At 46.3% G+C, this 25,927-nt stretch overlaps 2 protein-coding genes across 3 annotated transcripts in view; one reads left to right on the forward strand and one right to left on the reverse strand.

Moving 5' to 3' along the window:
* The first annotated feature begins 989 nt into the window (after window positions 1–989).
* LOC146026683 (cell division cycle protein 20 homolog) lies at window positions 990–11,471 on the forward strand. Its single transcript, XM_083157530.1, has 11 exons — window positions 990–1,126; window positions 3,167–3,385; window positions 4,681–4,826; window positions 7,394–7,490; window positions 7,580–7,708; window positions 7,827–8,023; window positions 8,302–8,396; window positions 9,359–9,590; window positions 10,673–10,798; window positions 10,881–10,998; window positions 11,073–11,471. Exons 2-11 carry the CDS (start codon window positions 3,178–3,180, stop codon window positions 11,246–11,248), a joined length of 1,524 nt encoding a protein of 507 aa, XP_083013656.1. The 5' UTR covers window positions 990–1,126; window positions 3,167–3,177; the 3' UTR covers window positions 11,249–11,471.
* Window positions 11,472–16,886: 5,415 nt separating this feature from the next.
* The window catches only part of LOC146026688 (very long chain fatty acid elongase 1-like), a 74,923-nt gene continuing 65,882 nt past the window's right edge, over window positions 16,887–25,927 (reverse strand). For both annotated transcript variants that reach the window (XM_083157543.1, XM_083157542.1), the window contains exons 4-8: window positions 24,171–24,251; window positions 23,732–23,788; window positions 20,481–20,586; window positions 20,251–20,387; window positions 16,887–20,154 (exon numbers count right to left, since the gene is read on the reverse strand). In XM_083157543.1, coding sequence (XP_083013669.1) covers window positions 19,897–20,154; window positions 20,251–20,387; window positions 20,481–20,586; window positions 23,732–23,788; window positions 24,171–24,251 — 639 coding nt within the window. In that variant the 3' untranslated portion in view covers window positions 16,887–19,896. The remainder of the gene's footprint in view (window positions 20,155–20,250; window positions 20,388–20,480; window positions 20,587–23,731; window positions 23,789–24,170; window positions 24,252–25,927) is intronic.

Here is a 25,927-nt window from a genome sequence, read left to right on the forward strand (position 1 = left end):
GGGTGAGCATAGTTATGACCATCGCTGCCTTTGTCATCAATGGTTGCCATCAATGGTAAAAGTGCAACTGGCCATGTATAAATATGCAATGGATGACCATCAATGTTTTTACATATAAAAGGAAATCCATTTTCTTTGATTGATTGGCCTGTGGGCGAATCAAAATACAGGGACGGAGCCACGCTCCGTGTCCCGGCCCCTTGGGGAAAAAGCAAAACTAAACTATTCATTGAAGCTTGACATTGATGGTGGGAAGCCATCTGGTTCTCCTCCATCGATGTCAAAACTATTTAACATCAGACATAAACAATCGATTATTTCTAATCATCGATGGTCGATGGCCATCCCTAGGTGAGCGGTGCGGAAAGGCAGGGTGAGCGGTATCTATGCCGGTGCGGCGGCTGCCAGACTCTCCCTCCCTGCTCTGTTCCCTGACAATGTATAGTCGTCACCTGTCCAGACTCCCCGCTTAATTACTGGACTGTCCAGAACCAGAGTAATCCCAGACAGGTGGTAACCCTACTATCACACTGCATGGCAGCATACCTCCCAACATGACCCACTGCATCTGGACTTCCCTCCGATGTGTGATTGTTGTCACCTGTTATAAACAGGTTAATGGGAAAGAAAGATATTTCCACACAGGCGATAGCAAACATGAATTAAGAGGGAAGTCCAGAAACAGAGCATTGTGTTCCTCCTGGAGTGGATGGATCATGTTGGGACTCGGAGGTATGTGGGCCGTGGCAGCCTGGCAGCCTGGCAGGCAGCAGCACGCAGCTCCCTCCCGGAGTCCCGGCTCCAAGTCCCACTCCCAACCCCCATATTAAACTTTTGTTTGCATTTGCCACTAACAAAAATGGCGGCTCAACTCACGTGGACGTCACGCACGCACGCAAAGCGGAAGGCTCCTGCTGCTGGCCACTTCGAATGAAGCCCCGCCCAGCGGCCTGGTACGTTGACCCAATCAGAAAGCCCCATCGGATTCAACGCAAGATGCGTCCGATGGTGGTCATGGAGACCGTCGCCGCCGAGTAGCCAATCAGGAGGCGCGGCGGCTGGGGTTTAAAACCAGCGGCGTGAGGCGTTCACAGCGCTGTGTGACCGTTACTGGTAGAGTCTGAGGGTGAGTTCGGACCCGGGGCGGCTGCGGCCTGGAGGACCATGTACCTGGTGCTGTGTAGCAGAGAGATCCTAATACTGACTCTGCATGTTGTCTAGCAGTGACTCCTCTCCCCTACCTGTGTGATGTGTGTGGGTACCCATGAGCTGTGTCGCCTTTAGAGAGGTGTGTGTGTGGGGTGTCTCTGGGCTCCCTGGTGACTTGTACCCCCCCCCCCCCCCCCCCCCTCCGGTACTTATTAGTACAGACGCCAGAAACTATATTCTGTATTATTGATCTTAGTCCACTGGGGAAAGCATGGTGTTGCCCGACTGGCATTGTGCCCTGCACAGATGGGAAAAACACTTGCATTGATTGTTGTGGTGGTTTTTTTTTTTTTTTTTTGTGTGGTGCCGACCTGTGAGAACAACACAGGTTTCTGTGATTGGGTTCATGTGATGCAGGGCTGGGCAACACCGGCCCTCCAGATGTTAGTGAACTACACATCCCAGGATGCTTTGCATTAGTTTTGCTATGTGGCCATGCTGAAACTGATGCAAGGCATGCTGGGATGTGTAGTTCATCATCTGGAGGGCCGGTGTTGCCCAGCCCTGATTGTAATGCTATAACTTTGCAGATATACTGGTTGGGGTGTCAGGGCTCTGCCATGCTATGAAGTAGGGATGCCCATCGTTTCCACTTCCATTGATGACAATAGTGCAACTGCCCATCAGTAGTGTCAAACAATGCTATGGGCATATATTGGTGGTTTTTACTTATTGATGGTTATCCATTTTCTCTGACTAATCGACATGTGTGCCAATTTAAACATGGTGGCAGGACTTCAGGGGTGTAAACTTGACCCTGGGGGGAAACAATCTGTGGTACTTTCTCATTTTTGCGGCCACATCTTGTGCTATGGAACTTGCGCAGTGTAACCCGCACCACCCTGGGTCTGCGCCACCCTCCTGTGTCCACGATACCATTTATTACCTTTAGTAAAGTTGTGACGAGTGGACAATGGTGCTATTCTGAAAGCGTGCTCTGTCCCTTACACTGATGTGGTGGCAGTAGCTCTAATAATCATATTATATACCAGTGCTATTGTCATAATTTAAGGCACTTGCCAAGAGAAGGGGGTTTTCTGTGCAACCAGAACCCACCCCCCCCTGTATGTATCTAACCCTTTATCTCCTATAATTTGTCTAGTACAGAGGTGTCCAAACTTTTTGCGACGAGGGCCAGATTTGGTGAAGTGTAAATGTGTGTGTGGGCCGACCATTCAGCCTGGCATTCTTTGAATCATTAATCACATCAGAATGGTCCCCCACTCTGCCCCCATTCACTGTGTGTCCCCCATTCACTGTATGTTCCCGACTCTGCCCCCATTCACTGTATGTTCCCGACTCTGCCCCCATTCACTGTATGTCCCCCAGCCTGCCCCTCCTTCACTGTATGTTCCCCACTCTGCACCCATTCACTCTGTCCCCCAGCCTGCCCCCCTTCTCTTAAGTCCATCAGTGCCTCCATTCATTGTATGTCCCCAAGCATGACCCCCATTCACTATGTACCCACCAAACACTGCTGTCACTGTGATTGTGGAGTAGGGTGATATACCATTGCTGCAGCAGGGGTAGGACGGCAAACACATCTGACTGTGGTGGCCGGCACCTCCTCACTGCAGCAGACAGCAAGGTAAAGGGGTGCTCGCCGGGGCCCCACCTTTAGTGTCCTGTGCTGCTCTGCCCGCTTCCAGCTGGAGGCTGCAGGCCAGATTTGGCCCCTGGGCCTGACTTTGGACATACCTGGTCTAGCATGTTATTGTTGGCTTATACTAAATGTCTGTCGGTACTTTAGATCACAGCTACTTTATTGCAAGTCCTGGGTTCTTTGTCACCTCTGTTGCTGATCATCTCGTGTACGGCCTATGGCAGGATTTTGCAGATTCACTTTAAGACGAATAGTGCTTACTCTGGAATGTTTTAGGGAAACGCCTGGTGTATACGCTTTCGTTAATGTCACGCTTTAATTCCTGTTAACACTTTAATTTACTCTTTCTTACAGAATAAGTGATCATGGCACAGTTTGTATTTGAGAATGACCTGAATAGCATTCTAAAGCTGGATGCACCAATTCCGAACGCACCTCTTGCAAGATGGCAGCGGAAGGCGAAGGAGGGGAGCTGCTCATCTGCAAATACGTCGGTGAACACCAGTGTCGTCTCGCCCATGAAGGCTGCAAATCGGTCACATAGTTCCAGCAAGACTCCTTCAAAGACTCCAGGTCTGGCATTGTTTTGTCTAAGCGACATAGGTTGTGGATAAATCACAGCGTGTAGGTTCATCACAATCCTAGTTGGGGGAGGAGCAACCTGGGTTTTGGGGTATAGTAAATGTGGTCCTCTTCAAACTGGGCTGACGGGTCAATGTACATGTGGCAGCTGCTCTGCGGTACAAAAAGATTTTTTGACTGTCGGTCACTGACGCTGTCCCCGTCACCTGCTGCTTTCTTATAATTGCACTTGTATAAGAACAGACCAGATGGGAAAGCTTCCCAACTAGACAAATTCTACTGTCTAAAGCTGGTCGTACACCTGATCATATGTAGTGCGATTGGATCTGACGGATCAAAGTGCAGGACGTATGATCTGCGTGTCGACCCGCTGGACCACACATCGTACCAATATTCCTCAGGATGTGCACACGGTCCATCGCACAACCCTTCTAGACTGTGCATTCAGGCCTCATATCATTCACGTGCATGGCCGGCTTAAGGTAGTGGTTTCCAAAACTCTATTGCGTAACAGCACAAAAGTATCAGCATTTGTTTTACAGGAACTCTAGGATTAGGGGGGGGGGGGTTGGTTATTGTGCCTTCTTGCCATGCTTGATTTTTTTGGTTAGGTGATGGTGTATAGTTGTACTTCTGATAGTCCACATGTTCTATAACTGGCAGCAGCGAGCACTGGTTTTGCCCATCAGACTAGTGTTTTTTTTATTTTAGGGCAGGGGTTTAAGGATTAGATGCTTTTCAGTGGTGGGGGCAACTGGAATAGCTGCTCTTGGCACAATGGTCGGCAGGGTTTCAGTGTGGGGGGGGGGGGCACCTGGAAGAGCTTAGCAGCTGCTATTAAGAGACCTCTGTTTATCAGTGCAGTGGGGGGCACCTGGAAGAGCTGATGCATCACTCTTGGCAGAGGACTTGAGCAGTGTGGTTGGTGGCAGCTGGAAGAGCTAAACAGCATGTCAGTGTGGCGGGGGTGTGCGCAAAAGGGCAGGGTGTGTTGAGAAAATTACAAAATGGGCAGGGCTGACATAACTAACTTGGTCCTCGATCAACAGACTGTCTAGGCCCACAGTTTGGGAACCACTCGGATTACCCAGTTTGAGAGGCCACATTCTACAAGATTGTACAGATTGTAGTTATGGACTGACCTATTTCTTACATGGCTTAATGTCCTATCTAGCCCAGTATATAGGTCTGGGGACTATGAGCGATTAAATTGCTTAGTACTTGTTTAGTGTGTTCACAAACTAGCCTTAAGGGGTTGGTGATGACTGCATTATTTATTTATTCAGGCAAATCCCAGGGTAAAATACAGGGTACCCCGTCCAGAGCCGGCGGCGACCGGTACATCCCTAATCGGAGCACTATGCAAATGGATGTCGCCAGCTTTCTGCTCAGCAAAGAGAATGAGCCGACTGACCAGTCCCCCACAAAGAAGGTAATGCATTCCTGCCGTATGCTAACGCTCCCACCTTCACAATACCATGCTCTATTTGTAGCTGATCCTCAGGGTGCTTGGCTGTCTATCAACGCCTCTTTTTCCAGCAAAGTCTTGACTTTGTCCCAGGATATGGAACACTCTTCCAAGCTGAGTCAGACCTGGGATTTAGCCAATCCCAGGATGACACTACAGTAGGTCAGCATCATTCACACTAGACATGGTGTAGTGTCAGAGCTTGGAAATGACTTGTCTGAGTGCTGGAAGTTCCAGGTCTCCCCAGAATGCCAGAGCAGACTGGCAACGTACACTTCTGTGGGGTACAGTCATACCTGTTAGCAGGGAGATGGGCTAGGGAGGGGTTACAGCCTCACGTGGGGTAAAAACTGGAACAATCCAGACCATACAGGGAGGCTGTAATCTCTCCCCTGCTGTGACAGCTGTCGTACACCTTCTGATTTGGTCCAATCACCCCTGTAAACAGGTCCTAGGCTGGATGATCTGGGTTACCCGCTTACACTTCCCTTTAACCTGGGTCCAACCTCACAAACCTCCTGAGTTGGGAACTCTGGTAAACTGGTCCTCGTTTTGTTACAAAAATAAGATTGACACTGAGCAAAAACTTTTTTTTTTTTTTTTTTTCTTCCCAGAAGTCAGTGGGAAACTGGTATAAATGGCCAAGCACTGATATTTGCCAATATAGGTCCTTATGTGCTTATGGTTCTGTGGGCTCAGGCATGTGATTGCAGTGCTTCTGGCCCCTGATACATGTTTAGATCATTTCGTCCACTATTTGGCAAATGCCATTGACCTTCGCTTTTACACTTAAGGTCCATACACACTGGGCGACTATGCAATGGACAGCAATGATGAGAATCATCACTGTGGGGAAAGCCGCTCAGTACATACACACACTGAGCGGCTTTCCCCCTGCCCGGCGCCGACGGAGGACTGCGTTGCAAAGCCGTCCTGAAAGCCGCTCATCTGCTGGCATAACCAGCAGATGAATGGATTTCCCAGTGATGTTGCAGGAGTGTGCAGCAGCATTCACCGCTCATCGCCGGGCCATACACACTGGGTGGCTTGAACTGAAAGCCGCTCAAACCTCCTGTTTTGAGCGACTTTCAGCTCAGTCGCCCAGTGTGTATGGGCCTTTAGAGCGGTATTGCTTCAGGTTTTTAAAAATCCTATAACAAATCTGTTTCTAGCTCCTTTTCCAATGGGTCTTATAAACCTGATAATAGGTAATGAATAAGTTTGTCCCAGCAAGTTGGTCTGGAAAACATGAATGGGTCGGGGTCCTAAGGACTGAGGGGGCAGACGGGAGAAGTGGCACGTTGCAACCAATCAGCACTGAAGCAGCAGTTATAATTTTGCATAATATAAAATCATACAAGAGCAGCTGATTGGTTGCCATGGGCCACTTCTGCTCTGGCTCATTTCTCCTCCTGGGATAGGTACGAAATACTGACGCCGGAATCCTGACCGACGAAATACAGACAAGAGGTCGTGGATTCCCCCCCCCATAGTGCGTGGCGAGCATAAAATAGTGCTCGCCACACACTATTTTATTCTCACTCTATGGATGTTGTGGACACCCATAAAGGGAGAAATTTTCGGCGGTTGGGATTCCAGTGTCTGTATTTCGACCGCCGGGATTTTGACTCCATCCGCTCCTCCCTTACACTGCTTCATACACTTACCCCTAAGTTTTAGAAGCTCTTGCCTAACATGGCAACTACAGAAGAATTGAGCAAGTTGGTGTATACAGTTAAGGGTATATTAGTGATGGCCTTTCAAAGGGCACATATGGTATAACCCAGTATTCTAATGAATACTTTCCTTAGAGGGTATGGGTCATGGGGTTAAGAAGTCATTAGGTTGACCGGAGTTTTTTTTTTGTTTTTTTTTTTTTTACATGGACACTGTATGAGTGTACTGCATTGCCTCTCATGGCTCTCCATGCTTTAGGCATGGTGCCTTGCTACGCACAGTATTGTATTCTCGCTTTATGCCCACTTGGTTTAAAATAAATAAATTTAAACTCTTGTCGCTCTAACCGCATGCCCTTCTAGATTAGTGGCCAGTATCTCAGGAAGCCGCGGTAGTATGAAGGTTGCCCCTTGGCAGGAGTGAGCCAAAAGGTGCGTACACACGTACAGATTTTGTCTGATCTATCTGGTGGGAACAAAAACCTGAATATGTATGGGAGCAACTGACGATCAAAAATGTCCACGCAAATGCAGGAAAACGAAAATATGCTTTGATAAATTTGTTATATCAGAACGATGAAACAATTTGTCTGACTGATCAATGTCTGTTTTCAAGCATTTGGGAACAATTTTTTGATTGTCCTCTGCTCCCATACATTTCCAGGTTTTGGTTCCCACCAGATAGATCAGACAGAAAATCTGTACGTGTGTATACACCTTTAGCCTACATCTTGCATGAATGCTAGGTACAATGCAGGTGGTGCCAGATCCCCAGCTCTATGCGCATCTATATGTAGAAACCAAAGTAAAATACCCTGTCTAGGGCACACTCCCAATCTTCATCTCTCATTACAGGAGCAGCAGAAAGCCTGGGCTGCCAACCTTAATGGCTTTGACATGGAAGATGCCAAAATCTTGCGGCTTGGTGGCAAATCACTTAATGCCCCCGAAGGTTGGTAAACACTGTACTTGTGTATTTATGGTGCTTTCATTTGATCATTACTTGGTGTGAACATTGTTGCCTCACTCCCCATTTTGCAGGATATCAGAACAATCTGAAGGTTCTTTACAGCCAAAAAACTACTCCAGGTTCTAGCAAAAAATCTGGCAGATACATCCCCTCCATGCCTGACCGAGTGCTCGACGCCCCAGAGATCAGGAATGATTACTGTGAGTCTTGCACTGGAATGGACCAGTTTACTGTGGCTCCATACCTCCATCCTTGTACCGTGTGTGTTGGCACCCAAGCATATTGTGTAATCTAAAGATTCTGTATGTGTCCTTCCAGATCTAAACCTAATTGACTGGAGCTCGCAGAATCTCCTGGCTGTAGCGCTGAATGACTCGGTCTATCTGTGGAACTACCTCTGTGGGGACATCGTTCTGCTGCTGCAGATGGAGAACTCTGAGGAATACATATCATCCGTCTCTTGGATCAAAGAAGGCAATTATCTGGCAGTAGGGACCAGCAATTCTGAAGTACAGGTGAGCACATCTGAACATTCCCTATGTCAGCACTGCGTTCCTACGCAATGGCATATTGTACGATGTGGTCAACTACCTGTCCCAATAGCTGGGTGTGTGCCTGCAAATCTACCCAGTTCCTCATCTGATGGATTGGGTGGTCATATAGTCAAATGGGATGACTTTGCCGATCGTACAGACGCATGTAGCAATATTGCCCTGTTCAGCTATGTGCCATGGCATTGCCTAGTCGCACTGTTCAGAACAGAGCTAATTGAATGATTCCTCTGCTCCTCCAGCTGTGGGATGTACAGCAGCAGAAGCGGCTCCGGAACATGGTCAGCCATTCCTCTCGTGTTGGTGCCCTCAGCTGGAACAACCATATACTTTCTAGGTGAGTAACTCCTCCAACATGATCACTGTGCTGTGTTTTTTTTTTTTTTTTTTTTCCTATGTCCTTTTGACTGTCTACTTGGCACATGTCTACCTAATGGTGTGTAGACCTTGATGCATGTTAATCCATACCCATGTTGGCCATTCCTGCTGTAGACTGGTTACAGTATTCGGTAGTAACCTTTAATATTGGTATAATATATGCAAGGTTGTTAATGAGCTTTTATGCTGTTGTACTGGGTCATTAAGTATCCTCTAGTTCAGGCTTGTCCAACCTGCGGCCCACCAGCTGTTGTGAAACTACACATCCCAGCATGCCTTGCTACAGTTTTAGCATTCTCTACTAGTAAAACTGGCAGAGCATGCTGGAACTCGAAGTTTAAGGGCTGCAGGTTGGACAGGCTTACTCTAGACAATATTCCTAATTACTGTGTAAATGTGGCCCTGGCTTACAATATACGTGCATACATACTGGCAATAGTGAGTAATTCAGTGACTCCGAACCAGTGATGCCATTGGGTAACTGACTTCAGCGTTCCCTTCATATAGCCTGGAACTAGAGACTGCGGGTGGCTACCAAACATTCTTAAGGTGCCCATACACATTACAATTATTGTCTACAATATTGCATCTCGGTTTTGCGATGAGATCTAGATCTAGTACAAAAAGTATGTGCAGCACATACTTTGTACTAGATCTCATCTGATCTCATCGCAAAACCAATATGAGCTGCAATATTGTATACAATAATTGTAACTGGTATGGGCACCTTAAGAATTACTGAGCATGTTGCCCACAGGGAGAGTCCTAGCATAAGAACAGCCTGCAAGCTATAGGCTTGTTAGACCATCCGAACTGCCTATTGTAGAGACTGGGGCCATCGCTGGTATTCATGGGATATCGGTACATTCACACTGCACAGGCCGCTCTAGCTGCTTATTAACACTTTGGGTCTCGTTTCAGCGGCTCCCGAACTGGCCACATCCATCATCACGATGTCAGGGTTGCTCAGCATCATGTGGCCACCCTAACCGGCCACACACAGGAGGTCTGCGGGCTGAAGTGGTCTCCAGATGGGCGCTATCTTGCCAGTGGGGCGAATGATAACCTTGTAAATATCTGGCCCTGTACCCAGGGTGATTCTGCAGAGTTCACGCCGGTGCAAACCTTCACACAACATCAAGGCGCTGTTAAGGTGAGACTGCGCTCAGACAAGTTACTTCCGCTCCACTTGTCTTTCCAACCTGTTTAGCTTAGTACATACTAGACCAGCGGTTCTCAAATTGTTGGTCCTGACCTTCTCAGCATGGGGTCGTGACTCCATGTTGCTGACCATCAGGCTGGTGACTCTTCGAATCTCATTGATTCAAGGAGTCTGAAAGTCTGTTATGTTAGACTCCTCCCATCACTATCTGCCTCCACAATGCTGCCATGTATGTGCTGTCTGCTGACTACACATGTGATTGGTTATGGTATAATAGACTCCTCCCATCACTCTGTGCCACCATAATGCTGCCATGTATGTGCTGCTGGGGTCCTGTGTCATTATTTGTATTATCTGATGGCGTCCAGGAGCAAAATAGATTTAGGACCCCTGCACTAAACTGTTTTAAATAAATTTGCTGAAAACCCCTTACGATAAATTCTTAAAATTGTACAGTGTGTACCCAGTGCATCATTGGTGATGTTTGCTCCCGCAACTCGCTAGACCCCTTCCCTACTTGTAGCTCAATAAGGGGGTAAGCAATGCCAAATACACCAGTGGTGTCCAACTCGTGGCCCTCCAGCTGTTGTGGAAGTCTCAAGCCTGCCCTGCCACAGTTTTAGCGCTCTATTATATAAAATCTGTGCCAGGGCATGCTGGGACATGTAGTTCCACAACACCTGGAGGGCCATGGAGTTTGATGCCACTGCTCTACACAATGTATGTACCAGCCAAGCAATATCCAAATAAGTTGGTCTATTGGGTTTAAAGCAGGGATGGGGAATCTTCGGCCCTCCAGCTGTTGCAGAACTACACATACCAGCATGCACTGCTACAGTTTTGCTATTTGGCCATGCTAAAACTGTAGCAAAGCATTCTAGGATGTGTAGTTCAACAGCTGGAGGGCTGAAGGTTCCCCATCTGGTTTAAAGCCAAGCTGTTGGTATTGGTCCCTGCTGCTTACAGCTGTGGCTGTTATATTTGTGCCCTTCTCAATTAGGACATTAACCTGATCAGTGTGAAATGACTGAGGTCAACTGGCATTTTGACTAGATACAAATGTATTTTCTTAGGCTGTGTCCTGGTGCCCGTGGCAGTCCAACGTCTTGGCAACCGGAGGTGGAACAAGTGACAGGCACATCAGAATTTGGAATGTGTGCTCTGGTACTTGCTTAAATGCAGTCGACACCCACTCCCAGGTATGTCTTCAGATTCTCAATCTCTTGCTGGAACCATCCTTCTATCTGTAGAATCTCTCAAATGCCAATTTTGATACCATAGGTATGCTCCATATTGTGGTCCACAAGCTACAAAGAACTGATTTCTGGACACGGGTTTGCCCAGAACCAACTGGTGATCTGGAAGTATCCTACAATGACCAGAGTTACAGAACTAAAGGGTGAGTAATCACAGTAGCAGTGCTGCTGATCTTCTCCAAGTGCAAGGTGGTCAAAACTCCCCTTCTCTTTCCAGGGCACAGCGCTCGCGTCCTCAACCTGGCAATGAACCCCGACGGCTCCACGGTGGCCTCCGCAGCAGCGGATGAGACGCTCCGGCTTTGGAAGTGCTTTGAGGTAGACCCGGTTACGAAGAAGGAAAAGGAGAAGGCACGCAGCAGCAAAAGCATCATTCATCAGAGTATCCGCTGAGGAACTGGCGCCCCCTTGTGTTTTTTTTTTTTTTAAACTGCAAATTGTACATTTTCTATAGCTGAATAAATGCGTTTTATGTTTTTGTATCTAAATGCGGTCAGCGACTTGTTTTACCTGCTCATGGACTGACATTAGGTTTTTATCTGTAATGAAGTTGCCGTCATTCCTTGCTGACCACTGTAACTAAAATCTATTTATAAAGGGACAACTGTCGTATAAATATTTGTGGACTTTTTTTATTTTTTTTTTATTAATGTGCTTAATATGTATCTTTTGTAAGCATTAATGGCAGAATGTTTGTTTCCTGCACTACTCACCAGTGGTGGGGCTTCTTGGTGCCGTGAACCGTTCCTCTGTAATCTTGGTGTGGTGACCGTTACTCCCCACCACCTCTAACCTTTGTGTAAGGGGACTATGGGTTGCTGCTGAAGCGGCGCCCTCTTGTGTTTTATAAATGTAGCACTTCTTGGTGTCTATTACACAACTTACCTCTTACACCTTAATTTTGTATATAACCTCACTGTACCTTCTATTAATACATGAGGCACTTCCTGATATGTAGGAAGTTTTACATATTTTACTGCCCACTTTTATTAATAAAGCTCAAAAATAAAGGCACGTGTTATCATTCTCTCTTGGTGATGCGGAAATGGTGCTAAAAATTAAACTGCGCCATTGGTTTTGGGTTACTGACTAGATTATTAAAAATTGTGCTGAAATAAGTTTCAAATTGATGGCTCTGGGATTTGGTGAGTTCATAATCAGAATTGGCTGTAGCCAGATATCATACAGTGTGTGTATGGCTTGTGACAGAATGTGACTGCCAACGTATACCAGCAAAGACTACTAGGGGGGGGTATTCATTGGCTGTCATGCTCCCGCAGCCATCTCCCGACGGGGAGATGGTTGCGGGGCCCTAATCCCGCAGAATGAACCCGACATAACAAGCTGTCTGGCTTGTTCTGCCGAGGAAAAGCCGGAAATAGGCGAGCTCCCGGCCAGTGTGCGTCTATTTCCGTTCTCAGCTCGTATTCTCAACGCTCAGAGGACTGTCGAGCAAAGGGAGGAACGGGACAGGAGCACCCTGACATTGAATACTCCTTAAGTGTTCAGTCGTGTAATAGATGTTATAAATGTTTTCCTCCAATTGTGGCAATTTGAGCAAGGATTATATAGAAGCCATCTACAGCTCTGTAAAGCATCATACACACTAGGTGACCCTGGCTGGCATAAGTAAATGATACACACTGCCTGATGGGTAAAAGATTGCTCAGCTCTTTCTGACATATTTTCCTATTTAATCCAGTGTTTATGGGATTAACCCTGCAAAATCTAGTCATGTGTATCCTCCAGAGAAGAACCTGGGAAATGACAGACGCTGGTTGACACTTACCTCTTTCTTTGAAATTCTCGTTTCACATGTTCTCAGAGGGACTGTAAAAAACTCAAGGGGTAATAGACTACTGGGGGGTTGCTGGAACTGACAGGACATACTAGGCGAGCCATACACACCACAGCTGGAGAGCCATACTTTACAAGGCCTGCACTAGAAGGAACAATTAATTGCATTAGCAGAAAGGTAGAAGTAGTTCTCCCTCTGCAAGTGAAAATCTATGTTCTCCAGATAAGATAGCTTCTGGAGACAGACTTCCACGCTCTTAACGAGAGCGGACTACTCATGTATGGTCCTTAGTTATAACAAGTGGTCTTTTGAAGTAGACATGTGCTCTGAGGAACTTTAACCGTGGCCTCCGCTGCTTAACTTAATGAAATCCCTGGATTGACATTGTCAACCCAGGGACCACATACCCGCTGCATACCACAGATGACTTCCTAGGCACCACACCTGCTGATGCTGCTTTCAGACCGCAAAACTGGCTTTGACCAGGTATTTTAAAACTTTTCTAAAAACATTGCATGTCTATAAACGGTACTTCAGTGCAGGTTTCTGTTCCTTCACAACACTGAACCCGTTTTAACCCATAGAAAAAAGTGGATAAAAAAAAAAAGGTCTGAAACGGGTAGGACCCTGCTTTATTACCGTTTAGAAATACCAGTTCAATAGAACCAGTAAATTCACTCTGCACCTTTCAGACTGCACAAATTACAGTAAAATAATGCGTAAAGTGCGGTCTGAAAGGGGTATGACTGTCCCATATAATCCACATCAGAAGGGCCTCCCCAGACAGACACCATTCTGTATGAGCATAATTCAATTTCCAAAGTTCAATGTTTCAATCCATTATCACCGTGGTTCCCAACCTTGGTCCTCAAGTACCCCAACATTTCATATTTTCCAGGTCTCCACCCAGACTTGCAAGTGAAATAATTAGCTCCACCTGTGGATCTTGTGTCAGTGTATAATGAGTACATCTGTGCACCTACTGGGTGACCTGAAAACATGCACTTTTGGGGGTACTTGAGGGCCAGGGTTGGGAACCACCACTTTGTTGATTCACTCCTTATATACACCATGGTACCAAGCTAATGGTATTGTTAATAAGGTTTTTTTTTTTTTTTTTTTTTTTTTTTTTTTTTTTTTTTTACAAAGGTTCTAATAATAGATCACATTGCATTGGAAATTGAGTTACGTCTGGCAATCGGCAAATGCTTTTTGATTTGGAATATATACTTCCATTCATTCCTTTCCTCTGAATGCAAGGGAGGCAATAAATGCCCTTTACACCTCTCATTCTTGGGTCTGTTCTTATGGATATATTTAAGTGTGGGTTTTATTAAGTAGAGAAGTTGCCCTTAGCAACATAATAAAAATCTAGTTCTCTTCTAGAACAGGGTTGGGGCACCTTTGGCTCTCCAGCTGTTGTTGAACTACACATTCCAGCATGGCCAAATAGAAAAACTACCAGGGCATGCTGGGATGTGTAGTTCTATAACAGGAGGGCCAAAGGTTTCCCATCCCTGGTTTAGAAGATTCTAGACAAGAAAGTAGAAATTGATTGGTTGCTATAGGCAACAACTCCACTTCTAAAGACCTGAACCTTAGTAATACAGATGTTCCCATCTGACCTCAGTACACCATGCAGCGTGAGAATGCCACAAGGTCCCGCAAAACTCTGTAGGGTGGCTTTTGCCCAAAAATGCATCCTAGTTGCAATGCAATGTGACAAGGATGCACCAGACCGAGCTGATACAGTATGGGACACAGGGATTGAGGGGGAGATTCTCTAAGAATCTCCGCCCCCCTTTGCATATTTAATTATCGCATATGTTGTAACATATGCGATAATTAAGGCAAAGGACAGCTCTTGCGTTAAGAGCTGTCCTTTGCGGTGAGGGTCGCCGGGTCCCAGCAGCTCCCCCCTCCCTCACACATCCGGCGCTGCTGCAGCGCCGGGCTCTCCTCCTCCCTGCACCCGGAAGAGGATCAGTGCAGGGAGGAGGTCACAGGTCCGGGCAGCACAGCTCTGGACCCCGGACACAGGTGAGGGGGCAATGCAGGGCGGCGGGGGGTTGCGGTAGAAGCCCATTGGCTTCTATGGGGCATCGCCAGATATTTCTGGCTATGCCCCCCGCCGCGGTAACCCGGCGGGGGATGCTTACAGCATCCCAAAATGCAGTAAAAACCCCGATAACGGGGTTTTTACCGCATTTTTCGCTTAGAGAATCTCCCCGAGTCTGTATACTAAGCACAATGGATCCACATTTGGGCACTGTATCCATCAGACAGAAAAGTCTACAGCTTTCCGCAGAGGCGTAACATCTGCATTTACCGGTGTACCTGGCATATTGACCATTGATTGGTAGCAAGAGTCTGATTCAGACCTGCCCCACCTGCAGTGCAGCATTGTTTCTCCCATTTTGAGAACAAATTTGTCCTGTGATCAGGTTTGAATTAGTGCAGGACAATCGGGATCATGTACTTCCGGTGGGGCCGGGGATGGTCGCATGCAGGAGAGCTCCGCTGTTCCATCCACAGAGCTCCCATCCCCGGTGCATGGAGAAGCCGTGGGTGGCAGGGGGACTGAAAGCGTGGAGGAGCGCTGTGTTCCCCCGGCACTGGTCACGACATCCCCCGGCTGGAGAGTATGGAGGGGGGAGATGTAGAGCGCCCACAGCCACGGTACCCAGGATGACCACCGCTGCTGCATTATCACCGGCATGAGGACCTGCTGCAGGAGAAGGTATGGCTCCAGAAATTGGGCCAGAGAGAGCCTAACTTTGGCCACAGGCCTCACTAACTCTCCCTGGCGTCATTGACTCTCTCCCCCTCTCCGGCCGCTGACTGTGCTATCCACGCTACCTCTCCCTACAGGAGGATGGCCTGGTGAGGCCTTCAAGATGGCACTGCAAATGGCTGCCTAGGAACTGTGCACTCAGCAATATGTATCCCGTGTGATAAATGTGCTGTCTTTGCACGGTACTTGTGTCGTTTCAGGCGTCTGATATATCGGATGCGATATATCGATGCTATCCTATGCGATTTTTGACCTGTTCATAACCCCACTATCCACTATGCATGGAGTTGATTTTATATAGTATGACGAGCGCACTAATCCGCTACACTCACCACGCTTCGGGCTCGGTGGCTCGCCACACTGGGGTTATGAACAGGTAAAAAAATCAAATCGATATATCGGGCGCCGTGGAACTACACAAGTACCCTTTGCTCATACTGTTACCTACCTGGCTGCTGCAATGACCAGTGGCGCTATGGATGGCTGCCTAGGCGCTGTGCAGCTTGGCGGGTATGTGTTCCCTGTGTAGCAAGTGTACTGTTTCTGCTTATATTATTACCTACCTGGCTTCTGCTGCAACGACCAGTGGCGCCGCTCGGCGGGTATGTGTTCCCGGTGTGATAAGTGTACTGTCCCTGCTTATATTGCTACCTACCTGGCTGCTGCAACGACCAGTGGCGCCAGTGATGGCTGCCTAGGAACTGTGCACTTAGCAATATGTATCCAGTGTCTCCTGTGTGATAACTGTACTGTCCCTGTTACAACTGTGCTGTCTTTGCTCATACTGTTAACCTACCTGGCTGCTGCAACGACCAGTGGCGCCGCTGATGGCTGCCTAGGAACTGTGCACTTAGAAATATGTATCCAGTGTCTCCTGTGTGATAACTGTACTGTCCCTGTTACACTGTGCAGCTCAGCAGGCATGTGATCCCAGCAAGTAATGTCTCAATGGAATGTATGTAATGTCCATCCCCCCCCCTATGGCCCTCCAGCTGTTGTGAAACTACATGTCCCATCATGCCTTGCCAGTTTTACTATTAGAGAATGCTAAAACTAAGGCAAGGTATGATGGGACTTGCAGTTTCACAACAGCTGGAGGGCCATAGTTTGGACATGTCTGAGATGACCTATCAACTAAAATCTGATCTCTCTAAATGAAATTCTGAAGCCATTAATATTCCTCTATATAGCACCTGTGAATTAGGTTGCACTATAATTATATCAGATTAGTTGACCTTTATCAGGAGGACATGCAGATATATTTGTAACATTAATCTGCAATGGGCACTGCTGGCTGAAAGCCAAATAATAAAGCTTAGTTGCAGCGACTGACCACTCCAATCTAGAATATGCCGTTGGCCAAACCCATTCCGGGTGTTCCCTGGAATTGCGTCTTTACGCAATAGAACTCAATTAACTAGCAGTAAACAGAACGGAGATACGAGTGGCAGATGTTTTAATAAGACATACAAGGTGATTCGGGATACAGTTTAGGAATGGAATAAGACAGTGAAGCATTTAAGGCACAAGTATGAGAATTTCTTCTCCATATAAAGCTGTAAAGGGAATGTCATGAAGATGGGAAGGACACAGTTATTGCATCACATGAAGCAAGCTTAGGCAACCCATCTCTTCACCTGCCGTGGAACTAGAAATTACATGCCTGCAATTGTAGTTCCACGACGGCTGTGGAGCCACAGTTTGACATAAAGCATAAAACGTAGAGCTTGACAGTCACTACCCCGGCCAGAGGCAGCTCATGCCTTTCATACCCTCTATTAGAGCTAAAAATTAATATAAATTAACACGGGGGGAACATACATACATATTCACAGACAGACCCACAGATGGTCCAGATATTGCTGATTTAGGAATACGGAGGAAAGGTTATTCTATAGTTAGCTCCGAAGTGCATTTTAGTTCTAATTCTGTTCCTATTCTAATATAGATTTCCTGACTGTAGCTGTGGGTGGCAGTCAACCGATCAGTTTAGGGCGGGATGTCACAAACGCCGCGATCTGTGGCCGTGTGGGTTGCCGGCAAAGCTCAGAAAGGTTTTGGTTTTTTTTTTAAAGCGGCAGTCGCTTACAAGGCAGAACCATGCCTTGTAAGTGATTGCCACTTTAAAAAAAAGTCAGAGTTCAACCGGTATCCCATCCGGTCATGGAACCTGGAGTTCAATACATCCCACCCTAATGCTGGTTTCACACACTCCGGCTCCTGCCGGACGGTGAAATCCCGCACGGCCAGGGAGCCGCGCCGCACACATTAGTTGTGAATGGACACTATTGTGTCCATTCACACGGGACGGCTGCAGCCGGATCCCACCACTGGAAGGGACGGCTGCCGGGCTGTGGCCATCCCCTCCATGATAAAGTACTGTGTGCGGCACGGCTCCCTGGCCGTGCGGGATTTCACCGTCCGGCAGGAGCCGGAGTGTGTGAAACCGGCCTTAGGAGTAGAACCCTGTGCATGCATACAATGCAGGCAGCCACATCCGTGTTGGTTACAAATTCCTACCAAGATGACCGTTCTATTGGACATAGGTGATCCATTGATCTAGTCTTTCCTTGAAACACTCACGTTCATGCACGATGACGGGTTAACCATATTGAGCTGGATACACAATATACAGGTCATGAAAGGCGGTACAAGAAATGAAGACACAACAGATAACGTGTTAAACACATGTACAGTTGTCAGGACACAGTAACGTAAGATATTTAGCCGTAAATCAATATTGTTGCTGTGTTTCCTCCAGATTTAAGCTGCATGGAACCCTTAAAAGTTACAGCAACAGTATTACAGTGTGTTTGTACTGTGATACAAAACTGCCACTCATCTCGGAGGAAAAAAAATAACTTTACTTCAATACCCCTCACAGAGAGCGGGTGTGCGGCCAGGCCCAAGTCCCCTGGCCTATAAGTTACAGTCAGTGCAAGTAGGCCGTGAAATATTCACAGCCAATAGGAAGTCTCCAAGTTACCGACTTCAAATAAAGCACTTATACAAATACAAAAAAGTTTTTTTTCCCATTTAAATGGTGTTCTACTAGGCACCTACACTGTGCGGAGGTTGCCGTTTTGTTGGGACGACAATTCACTAATAAGAAGATCACTAGTTCTTAGTGAATCCAGAAATATTGATTTAGCCCCAAAAACCAGCTGTCTCAACGGATTACAGCAAATAAGTATAATTTTACCATGGTAATAATAGCTATTTATGGTGACTGACAGCTATTCAACAGTTATGCAATGTTTTTCACCGTCTTTTGTAAACCGTACAGATGTAAAGAATGTAGGGCGGATACTGTACCCAAGGGGCCCGGGTCCACTTTACCATATGGCCCATACTACTAATAAGTCCAATGTACAGTATTATCTACAACAGCTTGCTTTGGAATTACCAATGTGCATTAAGTCTTTTATTAATAGTATTACACAAAAAACGATAAATATTCTGGCAGACTCGCGGATAAGTTAGGCGACCCCAACTCAACCACTTTTGCTGTCCTCACCGCTAACAATACACATTCGTGGCTGGAGGTCCCATGTGAGGGCTGGCTGTATTTTCCATATATGAAGTGATTGACTCGGCTGATAAAGAGATCTCTGATCGAAATCCCTGAAGCAACAGGTACACAGTTTACAGTGGTATATATGTAAAATCAGTGGCACACGAAAAATAAGTGAGCACGTATGGACGGGACATGGGGTGGGGGGGGGGGGGGGGGTGAATTCAGTGTAAGAAACAGATAACAAGTGTGAAATATGTGAGCAAAAGAGTCGGCAATACCCCCTCCTATTAATCAGGCAAATTAAAGTCAGCCTAAAACAACCAAAAAACAAAACCAATACTGCTGTCTCCTTCACACAAAATGACCTAGAGGTAAAAACAGAAAAAATATATATTAACGTCCCAGTATTCAAGTAGTTTAGAATTCCTGCACCTTTTACAACCCGGGCACAGATCTCTTTTACTGTGTCCAGCGAAATCCCAGTGTAAAAAAACATAACAGGCAGACTGGGTGGGGGCTGGAATTGGTAGGAGCTAGCACCCAGCCGGTTCTCCCAGTGTAGAGGAGAATTACTGGAATGTGATGCAAAGGAATCCGGATTCTTGGCGACTGTTGCGGGAACGGTAAAGAAAAAAAACTCAGGAGTGGCTAGATGCTGGGGGATGAGGGTGCTAGAGCAACAGGAGGGACATCGGATTCAGACACACTCGCATCATAGAAAGTCTTTTTAGGCACTTGAATTTTGGCTGGTGTAAGCCCCAGATTTAGTCGGAAACCAGTTTGGCAGTTTTTACTGGCCATTAAACAGCTGGGTTTCCTGGCGTAGGAAAAAAAAGTAAAAAAAAAAAAAAGGTGACATCTTCCCACATTTGCACCCGCTACACATTGTGCGGAAATTTCGGGACATCACATGCGCATGGTCTTATGCGGGCCTAGTTTGCCTTTGCTTTGCCGTTCTTGGCCTTGCCGTTCTTGGCCTTGCCATTCTGGTGCACTGCTCCGTTGGATTGGGCACTGGCCTTGGGGAGGCGTTTTCCTTTGGTGTACGCCTGGTACCAGAAATTGGAAAACAGCATGAAGAAGACTGTGCCGTAGATCCAAATAAGGTGGATGAAAATGGGAAACTGATAGCCGCAGCTGGGCATGAAGTAATACTGAGTAATGTGGATGGAGACCAACACGAACTGGATCTGGAAGACAAAGCAAAAAGGGTGACGTGAGATCTGGCTGGGTTCATTAAGTATCATTTGTGCTATGCTTTGTACCGCACGCGCCCAGTCCCTTACCAGCTGGATGGCTGTCATGTGCTTCTTCCACCACAGATACTTCTGGAATTGTGGCCCGGCGGCGGACAGTCCATAGTAGAAATACATAATGACGTGGACCAGAGAATTAATCATGGCATGGAAAGAGCCCATACCGCCTGTCGGTAAAAATAGGCAAGGTCAGCCAGTTACACCAGGAAGAGCACAGACGTACCTTCCATCGTCAGCACACACATTCTGCATGTCCTCACCTGGGCCAAACTTGACTCCCCACCACCAGCTGAAGGGAAGAACAGAATGATGGAAGATGTGCAAAAATGTGATCTGACCGTTCTTTTTCCTCAACACAAAGAAAACCTGTGGCATAGAAGAAGTACAAGCTGAAACCAAACACAAAATACAATCCAAAGCCTCTCAAGTCACAGGAACACATGAGTGTCTGCCATAACTCAAACATGAATTTGTATCATCACTACTGTATTGGCCTCTACCTAGAACTCTAAGCACATCGCTCAGGTGCGTAATGCAGTAGCCAGCCTGTTCCCTAATCACCCCCATTCTATTCACAGCATCCTTCACTGTCTGCCTGTAAGATGGCAAATCTACTTTGTGATTGGCTTACTGACTTTCAAGGTGTGTGGGACAAGAGGTCGTAACCAAAAAGGTTGACACCATTCGGTCGCCACGCAAAAAGGTCAACACAAGCATTTGGTCGACATGGGGAAGGCCGACAGTCAAAAGGTCGACATGGGTTAACATTTTTTGGTTAAAATTGTAAAGTGTCAACATGGACACTAAAACGTAGCACCGCGTCCGCTCACATGGCTTGCTACGCTCGGCACACTATTTTATTCTCCCACCAAGCCCTAGTGGATGTAGGGCATGAAATACCACCTGTCGGCACCAAAAAAAAAAAAAATACATGTTGACATTTTGACCTTCCCCATGTCGACCTAATGGTGTCGACCTGTTGTCCGGATACCCTTTCAAGGCCCTACATTGTGCAAGGTTACTGCCTCCCTAACTGTTATCTGTCGGTGAGGGACTATTTGCAATACCTAAAATCTTTCTTAATTAGGGGGTTATAGGGGAGGTTTGTTTGGGGTCTTTTGGGAGGGCTTTGTTAATATATATCTCCTGTTTCCCCTGTTTGACCAGACATCTGATTTTGCAATATTTATTTCTCCCAGTATAGTAATTTTTCTTTACTGGGGAATATACTGTCATATCAGACTTCCCTATTTGTAATGTCGTAATTTTGATACTTTTTTGTGTGGTATTTCACTCTGTATGTATGTGTGTCAAATACCTGGTATTCTCTAGAACCTAAATGGCGCCTTTGGGCAATAGGAATTGATATATCCTGCAATGAAGTGATCTTACTTAGGTCCACACATAGGAGGTTATTCTGGTTGGTGCGGTCCTTTCCGAATTCTTTCGGAGCTGACCGAACGCCACTCTGTGCGGAGATTGTAAGAACAAACGCCCACAGGTCCTCCGCATTCGGACGGACTCACTCTCTAAGAAGAGGGTGTGTTTTCGGACAACCTCCAAACCGTGCGTGTGCGGTGGCAACACAAAGATTCTGCACGGTCTTATAGCATCAGAACGGACGGGAAGCTGCCCGTACGCACCGAAGCGGGGTATTTCTGTAAAAGTGACATGTATATTTATATTAGTGATACCAATTTCTGCCCATTGCTTGCAGTGTAAATGTGTGTAAAATAGCAAGAATGCAGCCGTGCTTTAAGCATATATTTGTGTCTTTAGTAATGGTCCATTTAGGCAGCAATGCTTCCAATTGAAGCTATGAAAAGAGTGTAATTAATCACTAATGAGTAGAGGAGTGGATTGTATTGTGTTCAGCTGAGAGTGATTTAGGTGCGGGCGTACTAATTGGGCGAACCGAATGCCTAGCGCATGAACAAGTGGTCTCCGCAAAGTGAAACTTGCTTATGAAGACCGCATATTTCATGCGTGTTGGTTCGTTTGCAGTCGGTGTGCTGTCCGAATGCACGCCTACCAGAGTTTGTGCACTCCCATATTTACGCCCAGTTTTGCCCACTTTGAAACCACGCCCTTGTGTAGGTCCAAATGACGCCCATATTACGCCCATATTTCCCGAGTCAATTCGGTGGACATTTCTGTACGGTATTAGTGAGAACTAGTACGGAGTACATGCGTGGCACATGCGCATTGCGTTGCCTACGCATGCGCAGACGGCTAAAAAGCGCCCTCCGAAAGAATTCGGAACGGACCGCACCAAGCAGAATAAGGCCCATAACACCCTCGTTCTACTTTTGTTTTCATACACCATCTTATTATTAATGGTATCCTGGCCATACCTTGATGTATAAGTACCCTGTGACGTTGCCTCCACATTTGTGGAATTTTATTGTCTGTGTCTATTATACCCTATGTCCATATCGGGATGTCAATAAATATTGACTAAAAAAAAAAAAAAAATCTTTCTTAATTCATTTGAGGTCGAGCTTTAAACTTTGCGGTTCCGACTCCAGTAATCATACTGTACGTTTTACCTACAAACTAGAACCCTTCAACTGACTCAAGCCTTCCCTAATTACTCCAATAATTTATTAATTAAAAAAAAAGTATAAAATACTTTTTACTCTTTTTAGAATTAAAATCACTTTCTGGGTGATTCAATTGTGTTTTTGGGTGCCCATCTGAGCAATTCAAAAACCCTGGTATCTGGCCTAGCCAAGCAAAGTGGCCAAACCAGACCAAAATTCTGCATGCAATGCAAAAAAATCCTATTTTGGCACCCAAACGGGACACTTGTCTTACATTTCATCTTGCCACCTTGGGAGGCGGAGAGCAGAAATGTCTGCTGCATTTGCGTCTTCAATTGAATTGCTGTAGACGGACGACCCAAATAACAATTGAATTGGTCAGTTTGAGTCTTATTGGGAGAGTAAAGACATTATCTCCACCACAAGATGGGTGGGAGAGATTTCATAGGAGGGGTTTTCACATTTCGAAAAAAGCTACTATAATTATTTGAACTAGTCCTCCTGGGTTGGGGGAAGTTGGAACGCACACCCTGATGCTAAACTGCTACTATGCGGACATGAGAAAATGCAGGTGCACACTAAACCCAAAGAGCATCGGTAGACAGAACCTGTTCCTGCCTGGCACCAAAAGTAAAACTTGCAGGCCTGTGGGAAAATTCAAATTGGGAATTTCAAATCAACACTTTTGGTGCCTGCCTCTCTAGCCAGCCTATACCCACTGTAATGCCTCCAGTGTCCTCTAGTGGAAAAAAAGGTTTGTGTGTCTTATGAAGCCTATAATATGTGCAAATGATATTTTTGGATACTAAGGACTAAGTTAGCGCATATATTTGGAGATATCAGCACATTTGCTATTTTGCGGTTTGTGAAAAGCAGGACTTGTACCTTATTGGTCTTCAGTGAACGAGATTCGTGTCTGTGATGTCACTTGTTCATATGACGTAAACGGTGCAAAACTCAGTACTTACTGTATCAAGTAGTTCAATAAATTTGGAGAATAAGAAGAGCCAAGCCACTTGTACCATCTACGGAAAAAGAAAAATAATGAAAACACATTTTACAATGGATCAACGAGCCCAGCCTTCCAAATCTCTAGAACTGTCTCAGAGTCTAGAGCACAGAACCCATGCCCCATTGGGCAGTCATGTTTATAATGCCATAAATGCACTGTGTGCGCCAGCTGAGGAGGGAGGAGATGCAGGGTACAGGTTACCATGACAGCTCATGTAAGAATACAGATAACGGCAGATAACAACAAGCTTATCGTCCCTCTGTTTATTGTGCAAAGTTCAGCAGGTGTCAGGCAGCGGAGCGCGGAAGGAAGGGTACAGCCAAGGCCACGATCTGAATATGGATTTTATGGCTCAGTCACCTCTGCCCCGCACCAGACTGTGTGCCCACACTCACCCGTAAGGCCATTGGTGAATCGGAGACATCCACTGGGTCACATCGCCAAGTGTAGCCGGTCAACCAGCCCGACATGAGGAACTGCAGAGAAGACATCAACCGTAAATATTAAGCGTTATCGCAATTACTGCTGGAAGCTTTATCGGTACTTGATAATGACACAAAGTGCCTGTTACATCCTGTAATAAACGGGAGACTAATAGGAGGAAATGGGTAATCTGATCTAAGTATTAATTGGAGCCAAGGACGCAGCAAGAATCTGCTCAGAACGAGCAAACTTCACCACTGGGAAAACGGTCATTAAGTAACCAAGTGCCCGTATTGCAGCAAGGAACGTTCACGGTATTTATAGTGTCAAAATACAAGGTCCTGTAACTACACAAACATGGCAATCACCTGCTGGCACTGAATGTGAGCTCTTCTTGTTTCATTAAACCATAAAGTACTTTAAATACAGTGATGCCAGGTACGACTTCACCATGATGTGTTACATGGGATTCATCATTATTGGCAGGATTGCCTAAAAACAAGTTATCTTAGGTATTCACAACAGCTGCAAATACTAGTTTATATTCATGTTTAAGCTTAAGTAAAAATATATCTACACAGTTTGGGAGGTGTGAGAACTGTAGGGGGTAAATTTACTAAGATGGGAGTTCTACTGAAGATGGGATGTTGTCTATAGCAACCACCTGTCCTTATATATTTAGCACCTTCTAGAGCTGGGGTAGCCAACCCTAGTCCCCGAGAGCTACCAACAGTGCATGTTTTGCAGGTCTCCTCACAGAATCACAAGTGAGCTAATTAGCTCCATCTGTGGATCTTTTAAAATGTGTCAGTGAGTAATGAGTGCAGCTGTGCAGCAGCTAGGTTGTCTGGAAAATGTGAACTGTTAGTAGCTCTCGAGGGCTAGGGTTGGCTACCACTGTTCTAGAAGATAATATATAGAACCTGATTGGTTGCTATGACAACATCCCCAATAGAATCCCCATCTTAATAAATGTACCCATAAATGTCCCCAATGTGGGGTTACTGGGGACACATTCTGGCATCTCCTCAGGGAGTGCCCCTGTTGTAATTTAGGGGCTGAACATTCTGGGCTGTGTTCTCTACTGGGGTTCCCCAAACGGTTTCACAGGTTCTCAAACTCGGTCCTCGGGACCCCACACAGTGCATGTTTTGCAGGTCTCCTCACAGAATCAAGTGAAATAATTATCTCCACCTGTGGGTCTTAAAATGTGTCAATGAGTAATGAATGCACCTGCAGGGTGACCTGGAAAACGTGAACTGTGTGGGGTCCTGAGGACCAAGTTTGAGAACCACCAAAAAAAAACCACTGAACCAAATGCAGGAAATCTCACTCTCTCACACACACACACACACACACACACACACACACACACACACACGGGATTTATTCAATGTGGTGGCGAGGGGGGGTTGTACGGCGAGTGTGGCTTATTTTCAGTGAGGAAAAGCCATCCTTGCCGTCCAACCCCCCTCAGCGCAAATGCAGCGAGCCCGCTGCATTTTGTGGTGAGCCCCACTGTTTTGATGGTCACACTCTCCGTTTCCTGAAAGGAACCAGCGAGTGAAGGGGAGGGAGTAGAATACTCTGACGGTGAGCTATCGGCACTGCTCACCATATAGCTCGCCATCAGGGGCTCACCGACGGCATTGAATATACCTCCATGTCTGCCTAGCATCAAGCTTCTCCCCAACATTCGTGAATCCTAATGTAGTCCCCATTACTGAAC

The sequence above is a fragment of the Crinia signifera genome, chromosome 8, assembly GCF_055691185.1.
Source record: "Crinia signifera chromosome 8, ASM5569118v1, whole genome shotgun sequence".
NCBI lineage: Eukaryota > Metazoa > Chordata > Amphibia > Anura > Myobatrachidae > Crinia > Crinia signifera.

What these genes read in the sequence shown, in the direction of transcription:
- LOC146026683 (XM_083157530.1), top strand. Translation starts at nt 3,178, where the DNA reads ATGGCACAGTTTGTATTTGAGAATGACCTGAATAGCATTCTAAAGCTG. An exon ending in GACTCCTTCAAAGACTCCAG is followed by an intron (nt 3,386 to 4,680) that starts GTCTGGCATTGT and finishes TTATTTATTCAG; the next exon opens with GCAAATCCCAGGGTAAAATA. An exon ending in AACAACCATATACTTTCTAG is followed by an intron (nt 8,397 to 9,358) that starts GTGAGTAACTCC and finishes GTCTCGTTTCAG; the next exon opens with CGGCTCCCGAACTGGCCACA.